Raw genomic sequence first — 24,367 nt, 5'->3', positions numbered from 1 at the left:
TTTGTGTATATATATTTATTATTTTTTATTAATATAATAAATTGTGTATAGTAAATTATTTTTCTTACAAACTAATTGTGGGGAAGCGATAAAATAGGAACTGTGATCGCCTGTCGTATACTCTACTTATTTTTTTTTTATTTTAAATATATATTTATTTAAAACATCTGTCAATATTCTTCATAAATATTTTTTTTTATTTCTTCTTGTTAAATATTGTGAATTTTAACCAAAAATTTAAATTGATAATAGTGATAATTAATAATAATTACAAGTTTTGCATACAAACAGGCCGTTAAAGGCACCCAGCCCTGGTTCACGAGCTCCCAATCAAGCAAGGGCCCTCTTAATCTATTTTTAATAATATTTATTTAAATAAATTACTTATGACCCCACAATCGACAATAAATCTAATACACAGTATTTGCAACAAATTATTAATTATTAAACGCTGCACTATTTTTCTTCTTTAGTTAATAATAAATATTTCAGTTCAATTACTTGCATTCATACAATTAAATCATTATTGTTTTTTTTTTATTTATAAATATTAATAATTTTAACAATAGGCAACTCTTAATTTTTAATATAATTCGTAATAAATATCATTGTTTAATTATTAATTATTACATTGTCTTATAAGTATATTAGGACGTTGTATTTTTCTATTGTTTTAGTTGTCTTCTTGCAAATATTGCTAGTCAATACTGTTCTAACATTTAATTTTTTCAATTAAAAATAATTAAAAATAAATCTTTTAAAGAAGAAATGTTAAAAAATATTCCAATGTCTGTTTTGTAAAAAATAAGGAAAATAATAAAAATAAAAATAATTTTTTCCAACATATTTATTGTATAATATTGGCAAGTTGGATGGCTTATACACATTAATGGCAAAAAAAACAATAATAATAATAATTAATTAATTAATTAATTAATTAATTAATAAGTAAAGAAAATTTTGTTTAGTATATAGAATAATAATAAAAAATATGAACAGAGGTAGTAAACATATTAAGAAATAGTACATACTTGTCATTATTATTAAAAAAAAAAAAAACAATTATTAGAGTAAGATAAATAGGTATTAAAATATTTACATGAAAAATTTCGAATAAAATTTAAAAACTCAGTGAAAGCCTTAAATAATTGTTACTGACTTTATAAAGATAATGATAAATGATAAAGAAGAAATGAAATTATCAAACAGAAATGAAACTTAGTTAATAATTAAAAAATAATAATAATAAAACAAAAACACTAATAATTAATTACAATTACGGCGGTACAATTAATTGAAACAATTATAATAATTATTATAATAATAATAATAACAATCTAATGAAGCACCTTAGTTGATAAGATTGAATTTTCAAAATACGTACAAAAAAAGTGACCAATTATTTTTACATGAAAAATTTTTCAACAACGCATGTGTAATAATAAATTTAAAAATGTTGGTCATCAGATTGCACTTAAACTCCTATCCCACAAATTCAAAGATCAAAACCAAGAATTTATAAAAACCAATTAAATGCAAATAATTCGCAACTACCTATCCCTGATTATGTTTTCTCTTATAAATATCACGTAATCAGTATAAGTATATCAATATCTAATTATAATCGTATAGCTTATATACATATATTGTTTTTTTTTATTTTTATCTTATTTTATTATTTCTTCTTATCCTTTAATATTAAGTATAATTATTATGCAAATGATTACTTAATTGCATACTGGTTGTTAATTTCTCTCATACACACACTCCATTGGTTTATTTGTTAATTATTAATTCAATAATAATAATAATAATAATAATAATAATAATAATAATAATAATAATAATAATAATAATAATAATAATAATAATTATTATTATTATTATTATTATTATTATTATAATAATATTTATTAAAATAAATGATGGTTCGATATCGCACTCACGGTTCCGTACGGCAAATCATTCTTATATTATTAAAACCTTATGTTTAATTATTTGTAATTAAATATTTAATCATTCGATGAATTATATTCACACACATGTGTAAGTACATTGTATTGCATTGTTATTTTGGAATAAAATATTATTACTGTTTTGTTTTTGATAAATAATCGAGCTGGCAGTGGGAATTTTAAAAAATTTTCACTCATAAAAATTTATTTATTATTTCTTCATAAAAAAGGTTTTTTAAAAAATTTTTTAAATAAGAAATACTCGATTATTTATTTTATTATTGGAAGTATCTGATTGACTATGGTCAGTGGAAGTTATATTTTGTAAATATATATAAATATCATCATCAATAATTATTAATGAATATAAAAAAAAAAGGTAATATTGTTGATTGATATTTGTGACTGTAAAAAACTGTTTGAGTTTATTTAATGATTAATGGAAAGAAGAATATACTTTTTTAAATATTAATTACGGAGGTAGCTGTGGTGATATATTAATATATATTTAATATGTTTCAACTATTTTAATCCCTGGTAATCCTGTGTATATTGATAACTATTTGTTTATTATAAATAAAAAAATTGAACAAGAAATATATTTATTAATTATCAAAACAAAAATGGCTGAGACGATTAACATTAACTGTTAAATATTTATATCACTGTATACTTATATTTCCTGAGTTTGTAAGAACGTTTGATAAGTACCTGAGTGTTGTAGTTTATTTATTTATCTTCTTTTTTCATATAACCGACTATAAATATATATAAAACTATTGCAATACTGTATACTGATTAAAAAATATGAACTGACTATTGCTGACGAGAAAAAATAGTTTCATTACTTTTATTTATTATATTATGCAGTGATATTTAATATGTAAAAAAATATTTTATGTATATATTATTCCTCATCTGTATTAACAAAAAAATATTGCAGATTAAAATTGACTCAAGTATTACGACTATTTCGTTGGATCACTATTGTTTCGTTTAAGCTATTTATTATTCATTAAAAACTTTCATCGGTATTTTTTATTATTATTTATATTTAACTGATTCGCTCGTATATTTAATATATTTTTATTCCACACTGTTAAATACTTTATTATAATTTTTACTACCCGTTAATCTTTCCAATTATAATTTGTACTCTGGAAATTATTTATTTATTTTTTTTTATATGTTATTAACAATTACTACTGGTTAATAATTTTTTTTTTTAAATTACTTTTGATAAAAAATAGATAGAGAGCTTTGAAGGCAAGAGTTGGTATCGTTTGTACCAATTAAGACCTGGTTAAATTTATAAAAACATTTTTTTCTATTTCTTTCTGCTGTGGATTAGTCTAAACATTTAAAATTTATCGCAAAATTTTGTACTAATTTATTTATAATATTTAAATCGTATACTTTTTATTAGTAAGTGTTTCGTATACTTTTTTTCACGCTTAATAATGTCAAAAAAAATTTTAATAACACAAACCACAGCTCGGAGTTTTTAATCTATTGATTTCCGTTCTCACGAGACCGCAACGTACTAATTTAATAATAATAATAATAATTAATTTTATTTAACCAAATAAAATAATTATTTATAAACTAAAAATAACACTGGGAAAAGGTCCAATACAAATTACAATCTTACATCTAAAGTTAGTAGTATACTTTAGAGTATTGTAGTTGTATACATATCTTCATCTATAAACTAATTATTATAATTTTTTTCATTTTTTCTACACCTAATCATCATTTCTTCAATAATTAAATTTCCTTGAATATTAATCAATTTTTCATTTTCTTCAACGCTTATCGCGAGTAACTGATATTTTTTTTTTATTTATTTCATTGCATAAATGTAAATACGACCGACTATTTTTTTTTTTATTTATCTACATATTTTAATATATAACATATTTATCCTAATGATTTTGTTCTTTGCGACAAGCGTATCTAAATAAAATTCAATTAATTGTTTATTACCACCGTTAAATATAAAATATTTAATACCGTATTTCTTCACGGTCGCATGTTTAATATGGCAAGAATTATTCACGTTTGTCGCGGTTAAAAATAATAAATTGCGAGATTATTCAATCAATTAACATTAAAATATTTATTTAAACCAAAAATATTATTAATAAGTAATTTAAAAATTAAATAATAATAAATTTTTCTAAAAAACATTATTTTGAGCCGTAAAGAAAACAATTTTTGATTCTGATTATTAAAATTATTCAATTAACTTCTTAAAAAAAAAAAATTATCATTATCTAAAAAATGAAACTATACATATTTATCAACAGTTAATATAGTATGTTACTTACTATGTAATTAAAACCAAGGCAAAGAAAATTAAAACTTAAGTACTTTTTCTTTTTAAAGTACATTAATCTCGCATTCAATTATCAATAATATTACCATTATTATCAATAATAATAATAATAATATGTGTCATTTACGAACCCGGACGGCTTATTCAAAAAAAACCCTATCCCATAAAAAAAAAATTAACTGTATACGTAAGTCCGCAATTTTTAAATTGCAATACTTATATCTTGAAAGAAAAAATTCTTTTTAAAAAAGAATGGATTTAATAAAACTTTTGTTATAATAATTCTATAGTACGTATTGTTATATTATCTGCACTGAGGTAGACGGATGGAATAGTTTTATCGTATTTAAAAATCAAAATACCTTTTTGTCGATACGAGCATAACTTTGTTATAATCTTTCGGAGATCATCCTTCCTTTTGAATCGCTGTCAATTAATCAGATTAATTAATAATCTTAATAAAAGTAGAAAATTTTAAATAATCTAATTTAAACTTTTTATTAAAAATTCAAAAACCAAAAATCAAATTAGAAAACTTTGTAAAGTAAAAATTTCAATAATTAAATTATAATTATTTAAAAAATTTTATATTTTTTAGCTTAATAATTTTATTAAAAGTTAAAAATATTAAATCAGATGAATTGACAGCAACTCTTCGTAACTTTAATAAAAAAATTATCTTTTTAAAAATAAAAAAAATTGTATATGAATACAAACTTTTATATTCTGTGTAAGACAACTGCTGGCATAGCACTGACTCTAAAAACCATTAATTAATATTAGTAAAGATAAAAAAAAGCAACAAAAGTCTATTAACTATGAGGTAGAGGATGGATCCTGTCGGTAGAGCCTTTTAGACTGGTAAAAGTACCTGGGTACTTCGTAATCAAATAAAAAAATCGATTGGTAGTTGAGTGAGTAGAATTACTCGGCTTTGAGAGCTTCTGGTTCGTCATTATCGCTGAAATCGTCGTCCTCGGCATGAGAAGACTCAGCCTCTTCATCATCAACAGTGCGGTCTCTGTCCTGGTGATCATTCCTGTCGTCCATGACGACACCAGGTCTGCCTTCGTCGCGACCGATCATCGGATAGTCATCAGAGACACCGCGCCCGAATCCGTCGATGGCTCCAGACATGGCCATCTTCGCGCGGACCGCTGCGGCGTTCATCGTGAAGGGGTTCAGACTGTTCTCCGCGAAATACTGCAAGTACGTGTCGAGGATCGACTGGTGGTGATTCGGTGTGAGAGGCAGTCCTGCAGGGTGCAAAGGCGCGGTGTTGGGCTCGCGACTGTGGGCGTGTATCAGGCCCTCGATCGCGGACTTGGCTGCTATCGCGGTGGCAGCTTTGCTCTGCTGGTTGATCTTGGTGATCACCGTGTTGTTGTTCGGAGTCGGCGAGCCGTACCTCAGGCTCAGCGGCAGGGTCAGGTCTTCCGGGTCGTCGCCACCGCAGACGGAGCTCCCGGCTTCTGACGGAGCCCCCCTGGGCAGCTCCAGACGCATGTCACTTCGTCGTGGGCCAGTTGGACTTGCGCGGGCTCTCAGCTCCGCGGGACTCACTTTTACTCCAGCTTTGGCGAGCAGTCGCGAGGCCAGTTCGGGATCGAACGGGCTCGGCATTGGTAACACTGGCAGGTCCTTGGTGCTGATTCCGCGGTGCTGACGTGACATGTGCGAGTGCAGGGAGTTCCGGGACTTGGCCACTGTTCCGCACAAAACACACCGGTAGCCTGGACACACGGTGTGCTTGTCCTCCAAGTGGGTCCTCAGCGTGTGGGCGGATCTGTATATTTTACCGCACTTCGGGCATGGTCGCGGATCTGTTGCTCGTACCCGCATCATGTCCAGACCACGTCTTGCAACTGAAAGATTTATTTTTTGTTAAGTTTTTGTTCGTTTTATTTAATTGGATAATTATTAAATGGATCAGCGGATAAATAATTTTTTTAATTAAAATTTTCTCGCTGATGCATTCAATATTTTAATTATAAATGGCAATCAATGTTTTTGTCTATGGATAAAAAAAAAAAATGATTATTAATATTGAAAAAATAATCTCTCACCAAACAATTCTCATCGAAAAGCATTAAATTAAACAATTGTATATATATTTTGTTTTTTATTTTAAAATTTTATACATTGTTGAATTGTTTTCATCTCTCATAACATTTTTTTTTTTTTTTTTTGGAAAATAATTACCTATTTTTACATAATTTATCTTTTTTTTTTAAAGTAATAACACAATTATCAGTGACTGTAATTACGATCTACAAGCCTGTTCTTATTTTATTAATAATTATACATTGATAATTACAATTACAATTATTTTATTTTAAACTTTACTTCATCTCTTTGTTCAATAAATTTTTTTTACTTTAATTGCAAAAATCTCGTAGAAAAATAACGCTGGATCTTTTTTTATTAGCTTTATTTTATTGTATTGAATGACTATTGTATTTGATCCTGGTCATCTTGAAAAAATTAACATAAAAAAATTCTATTGCATTGGATGCTTTTTGACATCAATTAACGTACGCTCAATTGTCTTTAATAAAAATAACTATGAAAAAAAAAAAAAAAAAAAAAAATAATAAAAATAAAACGCTGTTTAAACTTAAATTATACATTCCAGTGTAATTTTTTTTTTAAATATAAAATAAATGGTTACTTAAATACTGCGCGTTACAATTATGTACAAAAAAATAACTCAAAAATGAAAATAAAAAAAAAACTTAAAAATGTTCACTCGGTATAAAAGTTATCCTGCACAAAAATACCTCGGAATTATTAATTATTTACACTATAATAATAATAATTAATAATTTCAAATAATAGGTGTGCGTTTATCAACAATAAGTAATAATATATATTATTAATTATTATTAAATTAATAATATTAACAACAGTATACTGTAAAAAATGATAGGTAACTTTTACCTCAAATTTTACATTATTAATTTGGTGTAAACAAACGGTGTAGACTTTTAAATTCACTCTAAATATAAAAAATGCTTTGATAAAAAAATTAATTAAATTTTGAGAATAAATTTTTATTTTTTAAATCAAAACTTTCTCTTTTATCAAATTAATTTTTTTTTCATAAAAAAAAAAACCTATTTTACAGAAACTTAAATTAAATTAAAAAAAAAAAAATGACTTCTTACAACTTCTCAAATTTTCAACATAAATTTTCATTTAGACATAAAAATAAAAATAAAAAAAAGCCGGTTGGATGGGAAAAATTTTTTACATCCGGTAAAAAAAGAAAATTAGACATAAGTCCACCTAAGTGTCTTTATTTTGTCCCACTGTTCGGCGTGTTTAACCCTCATGTGATTTCTAACACTATTGGGGTGGGAAAAAGTCTTGGCGCAGGAGATGACCGGACAGGTGGGCGAGTCTCTGGGGTAATGATGGTCGAGATGGGCTCGCATGTCCGCGATATCATAGTAAGACCGAATGCAGAGCGGGCACTGGATGATATTGCGTCGGTGATGCTGGGGCTGAGAGCGTTTGAGCGGCGGCCTCTGGTACTGGGGGTTCGGGACCCTCGTCAGCGGGTGTTGTCGTGCAGTAGAAGAAATTGAAGAGCAAGTTACCATTTGTTTAGGCTCGTCATCCTCCTCGTCTTCCTCTTCCTCGTCCTCGGAGTCTTCCACTGGGTAGACCGGGTCTCCATAGTCTTCCTCGACATCGATCTCCTCGACCTTGATTACCCGTAACATCCTATCATCGTGGTGGTGGTGAGCAGTAGAGGAGGCTGCTGCTGATGTAGAAGTTAAGACACCTCCACCAACTCTTCTTCCTCCACCACCACCCCCACCTGGTCCTGGTGGTCCATCTTTACGTCTTTGTCTGTTATCTGCAACCACCACCACACCAATGTTACCACCAGCTGTCGTCCATTTTCTTCTCATCTTTTTATTTATTTATTTATTATTAATTTAAGTAATGCATAAGGGAGGCCATGCGATCTCGGTACCTTACAGTAGGCCTAGATGAGGAGTTTCTTTGTTTGTTTTTTTTTTTTTCTATTTTTTTTATAAATGATAGAGTCGAGTCAATGATTTCGGTTTTGATTTTAGTTTGGTTCTCGGTCAGAATATCCCAGACAAAAACAAATATCGGTAATTATCACTTATTCTGTTTTTAATTTAAAAAATTAATTAATTGATTTAAATTCAGGAAGACATATTTTTTTTGTATAAATTATAAATCAAAATTATATTTTTAATAATTTATACAACTTTTCTTCTTCTAAATAAAATTAATAATAAACACTGATAAAAAAAATTACTTGATTTAAAATAATAAAATTTTTAAACTAAAACATTAGAAATATTTCTTCTTAATTAAAAACAATAAATTTATCTAAAATTTCTTCTCTTAAATAAAATAAATTATATAAAAATTTTATCACATGATAATAAAATTTTTGTCGAGGATATTCTTAACTTAAACCCATAATTCTTCAATGAATTAATTGAATTTTATAATAATCTTTAGCTTTATCTTTATCTTTATCATACTCGTTATTATTATAAATATTAATGTTATTATTATTATCGTTATTATTATTATGACAATTATTATTATTAATAATGAGAATCGAGTCTCATGACCCCGACTGCTGCTGGGGATTATTAACAGTAGGTCGCTGATGAATCCCGTGAGCTTGCAACTGATGATTGATCAGGTAGTGCTTGGTTTTGCAGCGTTTCCCGCAAACGGAGCACTGCGGCCAGGTTTCGGGAGGCGGCCAATTAGAGTGGACGTTTTTAACGTGCTGGCGAAGGTTGCTGGGCGAGGAGTAACTCCTACCGCAATAACGACACAGGGGTTTACTGTCATCGTGCCGGAGGGCAGAGTACAGACGGGCCAAATTTTCCACCGCTTGAGAAGATGATGTCTCGTGATCGGTGACGGCGACTCCCATCATTGCGACATCCTCCCTCATTGGCATCACCGATCCTACAACCAGGATGTGCCCGTCAATTTTATACCCTTTATTTTAGCCTCTAAGCTAGTTCCTAGTTTTTAAGCTACAACACTACTCTCGTACTCTCAGGGCATGCCCGGTTGTAGGATTTCCTTCTTATTATTTATTTTCCTTTCTTTTTTTATTTTTATTTTTTACATAGTTACTTTTCTGTCTTTGTTTTTGTTAAGTACATCGATCGAGCTTTCACTTTTTTACGCTTTTTTTTTTTTTTTTTTTTTTTTTTGTTAAACTCTTGCAAGTTTGGTTCAGGGAGAAAATAAAGAACGGGAAGAAGGATAAAATCTAACTATGTGTGTGGAGGCTGGTATTGATCCATCCTATTCTACAGTGTAAAAAAATTTCGGTCCACAGTGTGCCTCGGTTTACACACATGTTTTATTTATTGTGAAGAAAATTTGACACTCGTGAAAAATTACTTGTCAAAGAAGAAATAATTATTTATATATTTAATTGTGAAATTTGAATTTTAAATTAAATGTCTAAATTTAAGAGACTTTATTTTTGATAAAAAATAAAAAAAAAATTTTTCTTTTATAAAAATGAAAATAAATTATTTAATTAATTTTTAAAAAACTCCAGAAATTGTAAAACATAAAAATATAATTAGTATTTCAATAAAAAAAATAAAATCTCAAAAAAAGCAGATTGCAATCAGAATTAAATTGCATGAAAGCAATCAAAGTAATTTACTATTGCGTCTATAAAAAGAGCAATAATTTAAAAGTAGTAGGCGAAATAATAACAACTGTCTGGACAGTATCAGAGATTTACAGTGTTAGTCTGGAGTAAAACAAAGCCAGAATTGCGGGCGTAATTTACGAAGGAGATCGATCGTATTAGGTTGTACAGAGTGCTCTGTACAGCGTAATATAAAAAGTAATGGATCTACTTATAGGCGGTATTGGTAATTCAATTGTAATGTAAAAATAAAAATAAAAGTATCGGTTAAAAAGTGAATATAAGCTGTAATTTGTTATTAGAGAGCAGAGTGGAGCAGCCAGGCATTGAACCACACCCTGGATGACCAGGACACGGAATAATGGGGAGGAAAAAATGTATTACGACGCATTAGTAAGAGCTGGGTGTGCCACTTGTAGTGTACTTGGTGTATCTACACGTACACGGTGAAACGCCAGACAACCAGACAAAGTGGAGGTGGCAAACCAAATGAAAGGGGAGAATGAGAAACGAAAGGGATGGCTTAATGTATAAGGGACCTTCGAGAGGGTAGATCAATGCGAAACATGTCCGCGAAATTGCTTGAGGATCGATCGATACCAGAACCCTCCGGGGATACTACACTACTCTTCTCTTTTCTTCGCTATATATGTTATGTACCCTTTTCTATACTTCCTCAAGCTTTATTTGTGTCTATCTACTCCCAGCTTTGCCAAGTGATTCTCCAGATTCTATATTCCTAAGCTTTTTTATTCTACTTCATAAATAATATATGTTTCTTCAATAAACTTTAAATTAATCGCTTTATTTAATATTTTATTTAATTTAAAAGAAGAAATAAAAATATTATTAGATTTTTATTTCTTCTTTTTAATTATAAAAAATTAAAATTAAATTTTTTTTCAGACTCTGTAATTTTTCACGAGTGTTAAATTTTAATGCAAAAATTATTTACATAATTTTAAATTTCTTCACTATTTTTTTCAATGCTGTTATGGAAAAAAAAGTTATCTTCACCTGCAGTAAATTTAAATAATTTTCGAAGCCTAAATTCAAAAAAAATTGTAAAGGCTCACGCATAATTATTTAATAACATTTTGCCGAGCAAAGTACAATAAAAAAAGTGACAGAAAAAAATTATCCGAAGTATTGTTGAAGTGCAGAACAGACGTCATCTGGAAGCTAACAACTCTAGCGGAAGGTTATACTATATAGAATAATCTTTTATGTCTGGTCACGTCTTTAATATTGCTCTGGCACTGTATACGGCTTAAGAAGTTTTCTTCTTTACTATATATGTATACATACTAGTTTCATTTTTCTACCTAGTGGTATTAAATAGTGGCAGAGCCTATTTGCACCCCAGGGTTCTTCCAAAAAGGGGACGAGACCTTAATCAATCTTGTGGGCAAATTTTCTACGCTGCACTCGCTTAATTTTAAACGCTACAACTGTACGCTAATCAATCATCAACATAAATACTCTGATTTAGAGTGAATAAAACAAATTATAATAACAATAATAATATTTATAATAATAAAAATAAAAATAATAAGTGATTAAAATTTAAAAATAAAAATAAAGAATTGATCGAAACAGCAAACATATAAACGAATCACAACCGCCATAAGCCTTATCACGATTCTATTTCAAAGTGATAGATGGTCCTAATCTAGAACTCCCTCCTTAATACGAATCTCCAAAGTCACGTTTCCCTTTTATTGACAAATCTAACCTAAGGGTAAATAGGGACCTTGGTACGCATCCCATAACTTTTAAAGACCACGCATCCACATATCCATATCTACATAAATATATCCCACAGAATAACAACAGCAGCAATCAAAATAGTGGTCATATTTGTAATAAAATTTTCCCAACAAAAATATTCACCAAAATAAAATAAAATAAAAATAAATACACACACTCGCTTACACATAAAAGAAGAAATAAAAAAAAGGCCAGGAGGTATAAACGTCCATGCTATTACGTCGAAATAAAATTAAGTTTCGGGCTAGAGATAGCTCGAGATTCGGCCAGTGAAATTGGATAAGCCACCAAGGGTTTGTTTGGCTTGGGGTTCACTAACAAAAAACTACTGAAGAAAAAAGAAACTCTCAATATATATATAAATATAAAAACAAAAAAAGAAAGTTACTTCGATCCATGTCCATTAATAGCTATCAATTTTTTCTTCACAATATATATTTATATATTTATATCTTAAATATTAGTTAGACTAATGTAAGATAAATTTATCAAAAAATTATCCTTAACTCTAACTATACATGGAAGAAAATAATTTCTCAATAAAAAAATACTAATAAAAATAAGAAAAGCCTATTATTAAATAAAAAGTCTACTGGAAGATTTTAAAAATACTTTAAAAAATAATTTGTTCTGTCTTTCATTTAAAATATTAATTATTTTTATTATTATTTTGTTCAGCCATTCTCATTGCCGTACTGCTGATGCGGTGAATGAATCTGCGCACTTGATGAATTCAGCAAAGAATTAAGCGCTTGCGTACCATCCGGGCCTTGATACACCGGATATCTATTTCTCTTCCTTATTCCGTGCATCGACAATAAATGTATTTGTAAATATTGCTTTGTTTTAAATTGTTTTTGGCATACATGGCATGATATATAAGCCGTTTGTACAGTATGAACATTAACAATGTGTTGTTTAAGATTTGAGTTGTTAGAGTAAATTTTTCCGCACTCTGGGCACTTTGGTTTGCCCTGCAGGTCGTTCGAATTATTCGAAGACATCAATTGATGTTGCTGCTGATGTTGGTGCTGCTGTTGCTGTTGCTGTTGTTGCTGATAAGATAAGTCAGATGTTGATAAATACTTGGATGTTGATGTAGTTATTTGGAGACTCTGGAGGTTGTTTTGTAGTTTGTGTTGGATTATCGATAGCTCTGAGTCAAGACTGATGTTATTCATGGGATTCGTCGGTTGCTGACCAGAAGACAATTGTTGCTGTTGCTGTTGCTGCTGCTGTTGGTGGTGGTGGTGGTGCTGCTGCTGCTGTTTATCGTTGTAGCGAATCTGGCGAAGCTGAACCCCGCTGCTGTCACTGTCCAAGGATGTTCTTTGGTTTCGTCTAGTCCGTGATATTGCAAGACCACCAGCACCACAAGTGACGGTACCAGTTGCGGGTCCAGCGCCAGCGCCACCAAGAGGAATCCAGGATGACGAGCCTCTACTCGAGTCCATACAGTCTTCTCTCGAGGGCTGCCAACGCCCTGGAACCACCAGGCAATTTTCAGTCCTTCTGGTCACCCCTTTCAATGATTCCTTATACACTATTTTTCCCTTCCCATTTTTCATCAATGCTTTAGATTTTATTTTTAGATTTTTATTTATATATACAACCCTTCGACCACTTTAGCAACACCTTTTATTACTTTTTTAATTTTATTTAATATACTTAAAATTTTTTTTTTTTTTTTTTTTTTTTTTTTTTTTTTATCTTCCAAGACGGTCGAGCCAATTTCGAAGCTGTCTCACTAATAATTTTATTTCCTGATACTTATCTTCCTTGTGGCACTCTTTATATTTATATATAATAATAAATTTACAATGTAATAGTCTGATTGATATATATATATATATATATATATATATATATATATATATATATATATATATATATATATATATTTTCTCATTATCTTTCTTTAATAAAAAAATTTTGAGCACGACTCTCGATTTACTCACCACATTATTAATTACTTATTTATTTTTATATGATTGTGATATAATGGATGACAGTGAGAGGAGTGGAATTTATGAGAGATACGAGAGTTACATGCATACGTAACAGAAATCGAATTTACGTTATTTACTTTCTGAGTTAATAATAATTAAAATTTTTAGGGAATACTTTTAAGGACTGCGGATTGATGTACAATCGTACATCTTGCCTGGACTTTTATAGTTTATCATTCTTATTTAGTATTAATAATAATAATTATTAATTATTTTAAAGTGAGACTTACCGTAATTTGGATCCTGATTCGCAGCGTGTATTCCGGAAGGTCCAGGCATTAATCCTGTAATAAATGTAAATAATAAATATTAAAATGTGTGTATAGATGTAGATAATACATACATACATTTATGAATAGGTGGAGCATTTTAGAATGGGAATGGAGTTAAATAAGTGGTTATTATTATTAATGATTAGTCATATGATATATGTACATATATTTAAGAGTGTGATAAATTACCTTGAAGTCCCAAAAGCGCCGCGGGGAATGTGCCACGATGATGTTCCAGAGAGTCATTGAGAATGTCATTGGGTTCGGCCTTGACTGAATTGAGAATACTGTCGTTATTCGACATTTCTTCGTCATTATCAGACGCGGAATTTGAATCTTCGCCAGTTGATTGAGCCTAAATCCATTAAAAACAAATTTATTACCAATGTTTACAACATCGATACCGTAATAAAATATATTTTAGATTATTTTCGAGATATTATACCTTAATATCATTATTCGGTGTGTGTATCGTAGGTCCTCCTTCAAGAGCCTGTCCTAAAAGCGATTCCTGGAGATCAGCAGCGGCGCCTTTTAGCTGCTCGAGGTGATTTCCCACTGGAGGTGAATAACTTTTGGATCTTTTTTCTGGTGGTGGACTTAGACCGCTGTCACTTGGATCACCTCGGTCATGCCACGTGTTCCTCGACGTCACCTAAACAGACAATATCAATAATTATAAATATTTATTTTTACCAAATCAACAAAAATCATTAACTGAGGATTAAAGTTTAAAGTTTAATTTTTATTATAATATTTAGTTTTTTGGCTTTAATAATAAAAACCGTATGAAAATGAATGATGAAGCATAAAATATATATATATATATATATATATATATATATATATATATATATATATATATATATATATATATATATATATATATATATATATATTATATTATATATATATTATATATATATTATATATATATTATATATATATGTATAACTACCGGTGATTCCGTGTGATCTCGCGCCTCAGATCCAGATGGAATTTTAGCTCCTGCGGTGCCGCTCTTAACGTCCGCAAGTCCTCTTACTTGAAGCATCTGAGCGGTTTTGAGAAAGGCCGCTAGTTGTTCCTGACCTACGTGGACTTCTCCGTGATACATGAACCTTAACAACGACTCCATGTCTGACGACGCAACGTCCCTGAGAATAACTATTGGATGCTGACATGGATTTGCCTGAAAAATAAATTTATTCATCAGTAATTGTTAAATTATTTAAGTAAAAATTTGTAAATTTTGGATGATATATTAGATACAAAAAAATTTAATTTCCTAAAAGAAAGGTCTTTTGTGATTTTTTTATATCTCTCATCCTTTAGACAAATTTTCAATTTTAATTTTGAATATCATAAATATTAAATGTAATTTTTACAGTACTGTTAATAATAATAATTTAAATGTTGTAATTATGCGTGAATGTACTTTTAAAAATTTTATTTTCGAGTCAGCCCACCAGTAATGTGATTGCACGTTTACTCTTAACTTAACACGTCGCGTAATTGCAAATACGTGTAGGTATATATGTTGCGAAGGCGTTTATTCTGCATTGTAATGAGAAAAAAAATTTTAAAAAGTGCTTTTACACTTCTCAGTACCAAGTACCTACATCTTATAAATAATTAAATGAAAAAGATGTATAATATTAACGAAAATAAACTAAGTATTATGAAGCACCCCAACTAAAATGTAAATAAAACACGACTACATGGTTTCTAATCCGGTTATAAGACCAGGCAATTTAAGCCGTTACTTCTTTTTTTGTCTCTCTGGATTTATTTGTACATTTTTAATTAAATAAAAATTAACGCACGTAATTCTTATTTATAATCAAGTTAAATAACGTTTTTTTAGCAAAGTTTATTTTAATCGGAGCCGGAGTAAATAAAATTCATGAATGAACTTGATATATAATAATAAATGTATATTTGACTAATGTAAATATGAAACTTGCTAAGAGTACTCTTCTCTTATATACTTTAATCTTTAATATGTATATTTATATATGTGTGTATTATATATACGGTGTCGCGGGAATGTGCGACGACGAGCAACAACGCACTTCCGTTGATAAAAATACGCACAGCATAATGTGTGACTTGGTAAGTCAGAACACGCGCCAACACCATCATTCACTGACATTCCATACAAATGTACAATATATACATTTATTTACATATATATGTTTATTATTAAATATAAATAAATATCATTCTATTTTTTTTCTACTTAATATTACATTGACTATTTATTATTGTTATTTAGTTATGAGTTTACTTATAAATTATTTATCGCATAATATTATACTTTATCTAAAAGTTTTAATTATTATTTCTTCTTTACAGTAATTTATATTATCAAGTATAAATGTGTAGGTACATACTTTAATTATAAATTTTTAACTTTAAAGTTAATTTCATTAACTTGAAAATTCAATTTAAATTCACCGAGAAAAATATATTTAATGCATGACATTAAACTTTACGATCTAATGTTTTTAATTATCATTTATATTCCCCGATATCATTATTATTATTTATTTAAATAGAATTAAATATGTAAATTAAATATTTAAATTTTAATATATTTTATATTGAAGTTAATTCTTAAAAATAAAATACTAATTAAATAATTCTAACAAAAGAAATTATTTAAACGGTTTTATTTAAATAACTTTTTTATTAATCTCAACTGTCGTCGAGTATTTGATTTTTTTTTCCGCTTCGAGATTGGATAGTAGTTGAATATATTCTTGAATTACATCGTAGCATATATAGTAACAGTGTCGTGTAGATGAAATTGAATTTTTAAAAAAATTCATGTATAAGTATATATCTGTACATATGTATTTATAGATATACATATCTATATATTACGCATACAATTTAAAAAATAATATTATACGGTCCCTTTTTTATATTTCCCTTCACTATCGCACTTACACACTCAAATATTTACACTTGTATTAATGCTTATGTATTTATACATTTTTTTTTATAAATCGTTATTCTTACTATCCATTAATACGCGTCTCATATATTTATTCACACTAATAGTGTATAGCGTAAAGAGGGAATGAAGAAAAAAAAATAACATTAAAATATATGCGTATAAAAAAAAAAAAATAATAATAATAATAATAATGGTTTATTTTTAGGCGGAGATCATACTGAGGAAAATTTAAAAGCGCGTGCATTACTAACACACGCCACTCTCTATTATCTCGGATTAATTTACCACGCATTTAGTTACGATGGTTATAAATAATGCTTTTTATTTTTACCATTAAATTTGAAATAGAAGCTAATGTTTTTCTAACCCATACATATTAAACATATTTTAATGTCGTTATATATATATATATATATATATATATATATATATATATATATATATATATATATATATATATATATATATATATATATATATATATATATATATATATATACCACCATAAAATTAATATTAATCAACTTGAGTATGTTCTTCATTAATAAAAAATTGCAGACAGTATAATTAGTAAAAATAAAAATAATTATTATTTTTAATGATATAGTCGTTTTTTTTTTTTTTAATTATAAATTAAAAAGTGTACTTGACACGTAAATTAAAAATTCATACCGAGCACGTGCATTGATTATTTTTTAATTCACGTGCCAGCGATTTTCGACTAAAAATAATTATATTTATATTTTATTTCGGAGCACCGAGTAATTAATTAAAACTAATGGCAATAGTAGAAGCGAAGTATATATATAAAGAGTTATTAATTATAATTATGATTATGTATGTAATTATAATATTTGAGTGGGGTATAAATAATTAGTGGTTGAATAAAAATACGAACCTTTAAAAGTCTTCGGAAGTAGGGGCTGCAAGCAGACAATACAACTTTGTGTGCAGTGAAACTGTTACTATCGCAGGCGAGTGTAACGTCAACAAAATCCTCTTCATCACGTAAATGTCGAAATGAGCTGAGTATGCTCGAATGGAAGTCATTCCATCTGAGCGAGTACTGTTGCTCGCTGTTTGAGGACGACGAAGAGGCCGCCATGGCGTCCACCCCCTCAGGACCCACGGCCGAGGGTACCAAAGGTGCTATTGTAAGCGCACTGGCACCTCACTTCAACTACAAATACCACTTTTTTTCTTATTTATTTTATTTTATTTTCGTATATACTTTTTTTTACTCAGTATACTTTTTTATTCTGTATATTTTTTCTGCTCTTCACTCTAATCACTTTTTACGCGTTTAATCACTTGCTGAAAAAAAAAATTAAAAAAATAAAATCAATTATGTAAATTAAAAATAACAATATTAATAAAAAATAAAAATATTTACCTGAATTTGTAAACAAAAATTTCATATCTAAGTCTTGTAAAAATGTCTTTTGCCCAGTTTTTTAATTGGTTTAATAAATTTAAAAAATAATAACTTTATAAATCAAAACATAAATTGTTCCTCAGTCTTGATAAGAATATTCCGCCGCCGCCTGAGATCTTTGTCTTTTACTGAAACAAAAAACAAAAAATTATTATTAGTTTTTTTTTTCCTTTCTCAATAATTATTATCAAAAGAACCTAAAGAAGATTAAAATTAAAATTATTTTAAAGCGCCTGGTAAATACAAACAGAAGAATGTAGAAAAAAAAAAATACTCATATTACGGGTCCACGGGGGCCCGAAATTCCATGGAATTTTTTTTTGTGTACTTTATTTTTTTTTAAGTAAAGTAAAGATGAAATACTGAAAAATGTTGTGCCTGCAAGATGGTGTATCACATATTGCGCTTTAGCTTGTAAAACGACTGGTCCTTTTTACTCATACTTGTATACTTATAATGCTGTACATCTGTACCGTATATCTATGTATTTATTCTTGCTGTGCTTTATCTTTCTCATCTACTCATTCACTCAGTTATATTACTTACTCACTCAATCTACGGTCCTTCGTCCCTTACATTACTTAAATTTCGTCCCTAATTTCCTGCCTGACATAAAGAATGTTCGGTCTATACCACGTACCTACTCTCTTTGCGAAGGGAGTTAAAAAGCCGCCATTGCATTACGTTTTTTATTTCATTTCTAAATATTTACCCTGGGTTGAAAAAAAAAAATTATTTTATCTTTTAATTATTTATCTTACTCTTGAAACTTTTTTTTTTCATCCCACTAATTATTATAAAATTTATTTTACTCTGAAAAATAAAAAGATATATCATCGAATAGAGTTTGAGACGCAATATGATTTGATAAGAAAATATTACCGGATTAGAGTACTGTTATTTATTTAATATCACGTTATCGATTTCATATTTTCGGTATCGACTAAAAGTAATAAATAAATAAATAACAATAAAAAAAAGTACAATCAGAGTATGTATTAACAATGAATTACGTGACAAAAAGACATTCGCGCTGAGTATATTGTATTAGAAACATACAAACGTTTAAATTTCAGACGAATTTATCGATCAAATAAAGAGCCAGTAAAATAAAACCTACGAGAAAAGAAGAATAGAACAGAATGGCGTAATATAAGTCTAGTAAACTTTTAAATCGGACTTTATTATTAACCTTTTTTTTATTTTTTTGTTATCCAACGTCCATTAAAAAATAATTAATTAAATTTTTCTGACATTTTATAATAGTTTTTAAATAAAATCTCATTATTTATAAATTAAAATACGGACATTGATTATACGCTATCAAAAAAATTCATAACGGGAAGTATGAGTAGATAGGCGAAAAAAAACGAATTTGTGATTGAAATATTTCCACGGTTTTATACAATTAAGATAACAATATGTTTGAATTAAATTATTATCAATTTAATAATATATAAAATTCTTTTTATTTTTTTTTTTTAACATTTTGTTTTATCAAACCGTGGAAATCTATTGGTGGAAAAAATTACAAATCAAATTTACTCACGATTGATTTATTGATACGCGTGATAAAACGTTGGATAACAATTATTTTAGAACGTGATATGTAATAATAGCAATAACAATTATTGTTAATAAAAAAACCAAAAAATATTGTTGTCGAGTGACAAATAAGAGCAACGCCCGCTTGTACTCAGAGCAAGTAACAGGAAAGCAGAGAAGAAGAAGAAGCAGTACGTACAGTAGTTAGAGAGTTATATCATACACAATAGAATGTTAAAGAAGAGACGAGAAGTGGCGTGCGTGTTTTATTTCACCGAAGAAGAAGCAGAGCAGTAGCAGCCACCAGCAATGTAACAAAATATATATATATATATATATATATATATATATATATATATATATATATATATATATATATATATATATATATATATATATATATATATATAAATGTAATAATAGTAGGAAGAGTATTGTTGTATTGAAGACTGGCATGAGCATGAGTATGAGTACTAATGTAGTGTAGCACGTGCGCACGTGAGTAGCCAGATCTTATGTATATATGTATACAAAAAGGTTTGGTTGCGTTGTTTGGCTTGCCCGCGCCGGATTTATTGATCACACACGTCACACGCGATATGACGAATAGGGTATACATTCTACAGTTTAACGAATTTGCTGTCGTTAACAAAAAAATGCCGAGCCCTTTCTTCCTTAAAATTTCATTTACTGAAAAAAAATATTTAAAATATAATTAATATAAAAAATAATTACGGTAATAAAAAAAATTAGTCTCTATTATTCTATTTACTTTAAAATAAATGATAATTATATTTAATTGATAGATAAATTCTAAGAAGAATTGATTCGCGGAAAAAATTAGCTGGAAATTAAAAACTAACCTGATTGTCGTTGATAAATATAAAATTATTTATATTTATATTTACATTTATATTTATATTGTTAAGTTGTTTTGTATTTTTGTATTTATTCCGTTCCTACGCACGGATTTACATTGAGCGTATTAGCGGTTGTATGTCGAATGCCTATGTAATGTAACATAGCCGGTATTTATGGATGTGTAAATGTATGTTGGTAAAATGTATAGAGTTGTAGAGTGTTATAGGTCGGACTGGCAGTGAACAAGTTGCGTCCAAGGTCGTGTGTGTCCAGTATTATATTCACCGAACGAAAAAGGAAAGAATGAAAAATAGAAGAGTACAAGCGGCAGCAGCAGCAGCTACAGAAGCATCAGAATCATCAGTACGCAACAACATACAAACTTTAATAATAAATATTAAACGAAATAAATTTTAGTTTTTAAATTAGTACATATCGAACGCCGCATCACTGTCTGCAGCTGTAATTGCGTTACATACGTACATTAATAATAAATAAATTTATTAATACCATACCCAATATTTAGTTGATACCACCAATTATTATTTTAATCATCATTGTTCGTATACTATGATGATAATGATGATGATATTAATATTAATTAGATCACGACTCAAAAGTAATTAACAAAAAATTCATTTCTCCAGACAAGGACATTGCAATTAACGTTTACTCTCTTCTCGATGAAACAATTAACTTTAACGAACACTCGGCCTTGCGATTAAACTTAATTAGCATTCAAGCAACTCATTAATACAACTAAAAAAAAAAAAAAACACGTTAATTATTATTTTTTTTTAATATTAAAGTGTTAATTATTAATAATAAAGATATAATAAAAAAAAAAAAAAAAAAAAACATTTCCAAAATTAAAAAAAATCCACTTTTAACATTTGCTCGATACCATTCATACAGCGCATTCATACAATTGCTTGGTAAAAATACAAATTGCAATCATCTCCTTGGAAAATAATCAAAACAAATCACAGCACAATTCACAGCTTCTCAATACTAAAAAAAAAAAATAAAATTTTAATTTACAAGTATGAGCAAAAATTCACGGGGTTTACACGAAAATTAATAAAAAAAAATAATCTAGTAAATTATTTCAAAATTAACACTTGCACAGTCGAGCTAAGAAACCGGTACACAGCCACTAATAAATAAATTAAAATATATATTTTTATTTTAATTGAAGAAATAATTTAAAAAATGACAGTTACCAAAATCAAAAAAATTTTTTTTTAAATTTCAAGTTAGGACTACCTAGTACAAAGATTCACAGCCATAATTGAATGAGTATGATTCTCAATATATATATTGTAAAAAATATATAAAGAGAACGTACACGAACCTGATTGCGGGGCGGCGCACCGAATTATGGGATGGTATGCGCTTTCGACCGTTCGGCGGCTTCAGCTTCGCTCCCTTCTTCTGTAGTCTCGTTGCCCCCTCTTGATACGTACTACACTTATACTCTTCACTCTTCAATACTGCTCGGTACAACTACTCCCCTCTTTTTACCACCCCGCTGGTACCCACTGTAGACATCCCCTCTTCGTACTAGCAACCTCTTGCTCTTACTCTTCTATCTGTATATTATTATATATTGTACTCGCACTGATACTTACACAAAAGCACCAGCGCGAAAGACTAAACTGCTATAAGACTTTACTTGTTTCTTCTCTCGCTCTCTACTTCTCTAAAACTAAATGTGTGTGTTTGCTGCTGGATGCTCTTTATCTTGCTCTAGCCGTTTCGGCTAGGCTTTGGATTATTTTTTCCCCTTTACATCCTCAACATCCAGTACTTCCTTCTCTTACCTCACTCTTTTGCTTTGCACTCACATATTCACTTTTACTTTCGGCTTTTATCACACATACGCTTTTCCATTACAACGCGCTTCATTAATTTACACTTTCTTCTTATGATATTAAAAACAGAAAAAAAAAATTTAATTCTATAAAAACAATTAAACAATTAAATATATATTATAATCTAATAATTATGATGCAATTTAATTATTGTCACATAATTAATACTTATTTTAATAAATAAAATTACCTTCAATGTTTTTTTCTAAAAATTTCCAATTTTTTAATTTTAAATTTCCCGCCAAAAACTAATATTTCTTTTTTTTTATTTTGTACTGAAATATTGATTAAATATTAATCATTGCAATTATTATTACACATATTTTCGTGTTATATTTTTATATACTCACATTTATTTATAATTCTCCAGAATCTTAAATCCCAGAAAAAGCGCAATTAAAAAATAAAGAAAAAAATAATTTAATTTATAAGAAAAAAGGGTTGTACACAATAATAATAATAATAATAATAATAATAATAATAATAATAATAATAATAATAATAATAATAATAATAATAATAATAATAATAATAATAATAATAATAATAATAATAATAATAATAATAATAATAATAATAATAATAATAATAATAATAATAATAATAATAATAATAATAATAATAATAATAATAATAATAATAATAATAATAATAATAATAATAATAATAATAATAATAATAATAATAATAATAATGTAATGGCGTATATAAATTTGTCGTGGTGCATACTCGCATGCGCTAGCCTCAGGATCGATAGACGCGACCACCGGGTCCGCGTATTACATGTATGACGTCACACGGGTCTGACAACTAGCGAAAAGCCGCGATTATTAACGGAGTGCGCCGAGGGAAACCGAGGGTACGCGAATCGGGTGAAACCATCCCCATACGAGCCTTCTTCCATATCATCCACTATCATAATCGGGGAAAAATAACGTTAACGCAAACGCAAACGACCACGACGACATCCTATTCAATGTACTTGTTTTAACGTCACTCATAAACAATTCGTAATCTAACTAACTGCATTATTATTAATATTAACATTAGTAGTAACAATAATAACAACAATAACAACAAAACTAACAATTGTTTAATTCAATAGATATAAATATATTTTTTTACGTAGGTAAGGATTTGTCAAAACACGATCAACATTACCGGCTGTGTAATTTCAATTCACGAGATAATGATAAAGTAAATTCTGTTGTTTTTTTTTTTATTTCAAGTGACAAGTGTGTACTCGGCTTACAACAATCCAAGTAATTATTATTCATAATAAATAATAACTTAATTTTATTGATAAATTATAAATTAAAATATAAGAAAACAAAATGGCGGGATATCGTGTTGATAATGATTAACGGTGAAGATCATATATTATTTTTTCTCTAAATTATAATAATTGTTATTGTTGTTATTATTATTATTACTGATTAAACGGTTAATTAAATATAATTAAATGTACGTGATACGTATATATTAATTATAATGGTAATAATTAATAATAATAATAAAATAGATCCGCGAGATAATATTAAAAACTCAAGGTGAACAGTGGTGAGTTGATGCATAAAATATAAAATAATAATTATTAACTAGGACAATAAATAAATAAATATTAACTGTATTATAATAAATTATTAGGTAAATGAATGTC

The 24,367-nt window shown here is 28.3% G+C and overlaps 1 protein-coding gene across 9 annotated transcripts; it reads right to left on the bottom strand.

The window, feature by feature from the left end:
- LOC141534248 (protein abrupt) lies at window positions 1–22,332 on the bottom strand. Of its 9 annotated transcripts, none has more exons than XM_074253476.1 (8): window positions 22,188–22,332; window positions 18,386–18,555; window positions 17,891–18,306; window positions 14,986–15,219; window positions 14,473–14,682; window positions 14,217–14,382; window positions 13,986–14,039; window positions 1–6,158 (listed from the first exon to the last, which is right to left on the bottom strand). In XM_074253476.1, the coding sequence occupies exons 3-8, from the start codon at window positions 18,095–18,097 to the stop codon at window positions 5,218–5,220; spliced, it is 1,812 nt and encodes a 603-aa protein (XP_074109577.1). In that variant the 5' UTR covers window positions 18,098–18,306; window positions 18,386–18,555; window positions 22,188–22,332; the 3' UTR covers window positions 1–5,217. The 9 variants fall into 9 exon arrangements, with proteins under 9 accessions (XP_074109577.1, XP_074109578.1, XP_074109576.1 ...); XM_074253477.1 differs by having other exon boundaries at window positions 22,182–22,265; XM_074253475.1 differs by having other exon boundaries at window positions 22,057–22,197.
- Between the last annotated feature and the right edge of the window lie 2,035 nt (window positions 22,333–24,367).

Source organism: Cotesia typhae, unplaced genomic scaffold, assembly GCF_013202065.1.
Source record: "Cotesia typhae breed Kobodo isofemale line unplaced genomic scaffold, CoteBio_Ctyphae scaffold_13, whole genome shotgun sequence".
Classification (NCBI taxonomy): domain Eukaryota; kingdom Metazoa; phylum Arthropoda; class Insecta; order Hymenoptera; family Braconidae; genus Cotesia; species Cotesia typhae.
This window is presented reverse-complemented; position numbering and strand designations above follow the sequence as displayed.

Bases quoted from the DNA above. Each gene is read 5' to 3' on its own strand.
- LOC141534248 (XM_074253476.1), bottom strand. From the start codon at position 18,097: ATGGCGGCCTCTTCGTCGTCCTCAAACAGCGAGCAACAGTACTCGCTC. The intron at 15,220-17,890 runs GTTCGTATTTTT...TTTATTTTTCAG, and splicing joins ACTTCCGAAGACTTTTAAAG to GCAAATCCATGTCAGCATCC. The intron at 14,040-14,216 runs GTAATTTATCAC...CATTTATTACAG, and splicing joins GGCGCTTTTGGGACTTCAAG to GATTAATGCCTGGACCTTCC.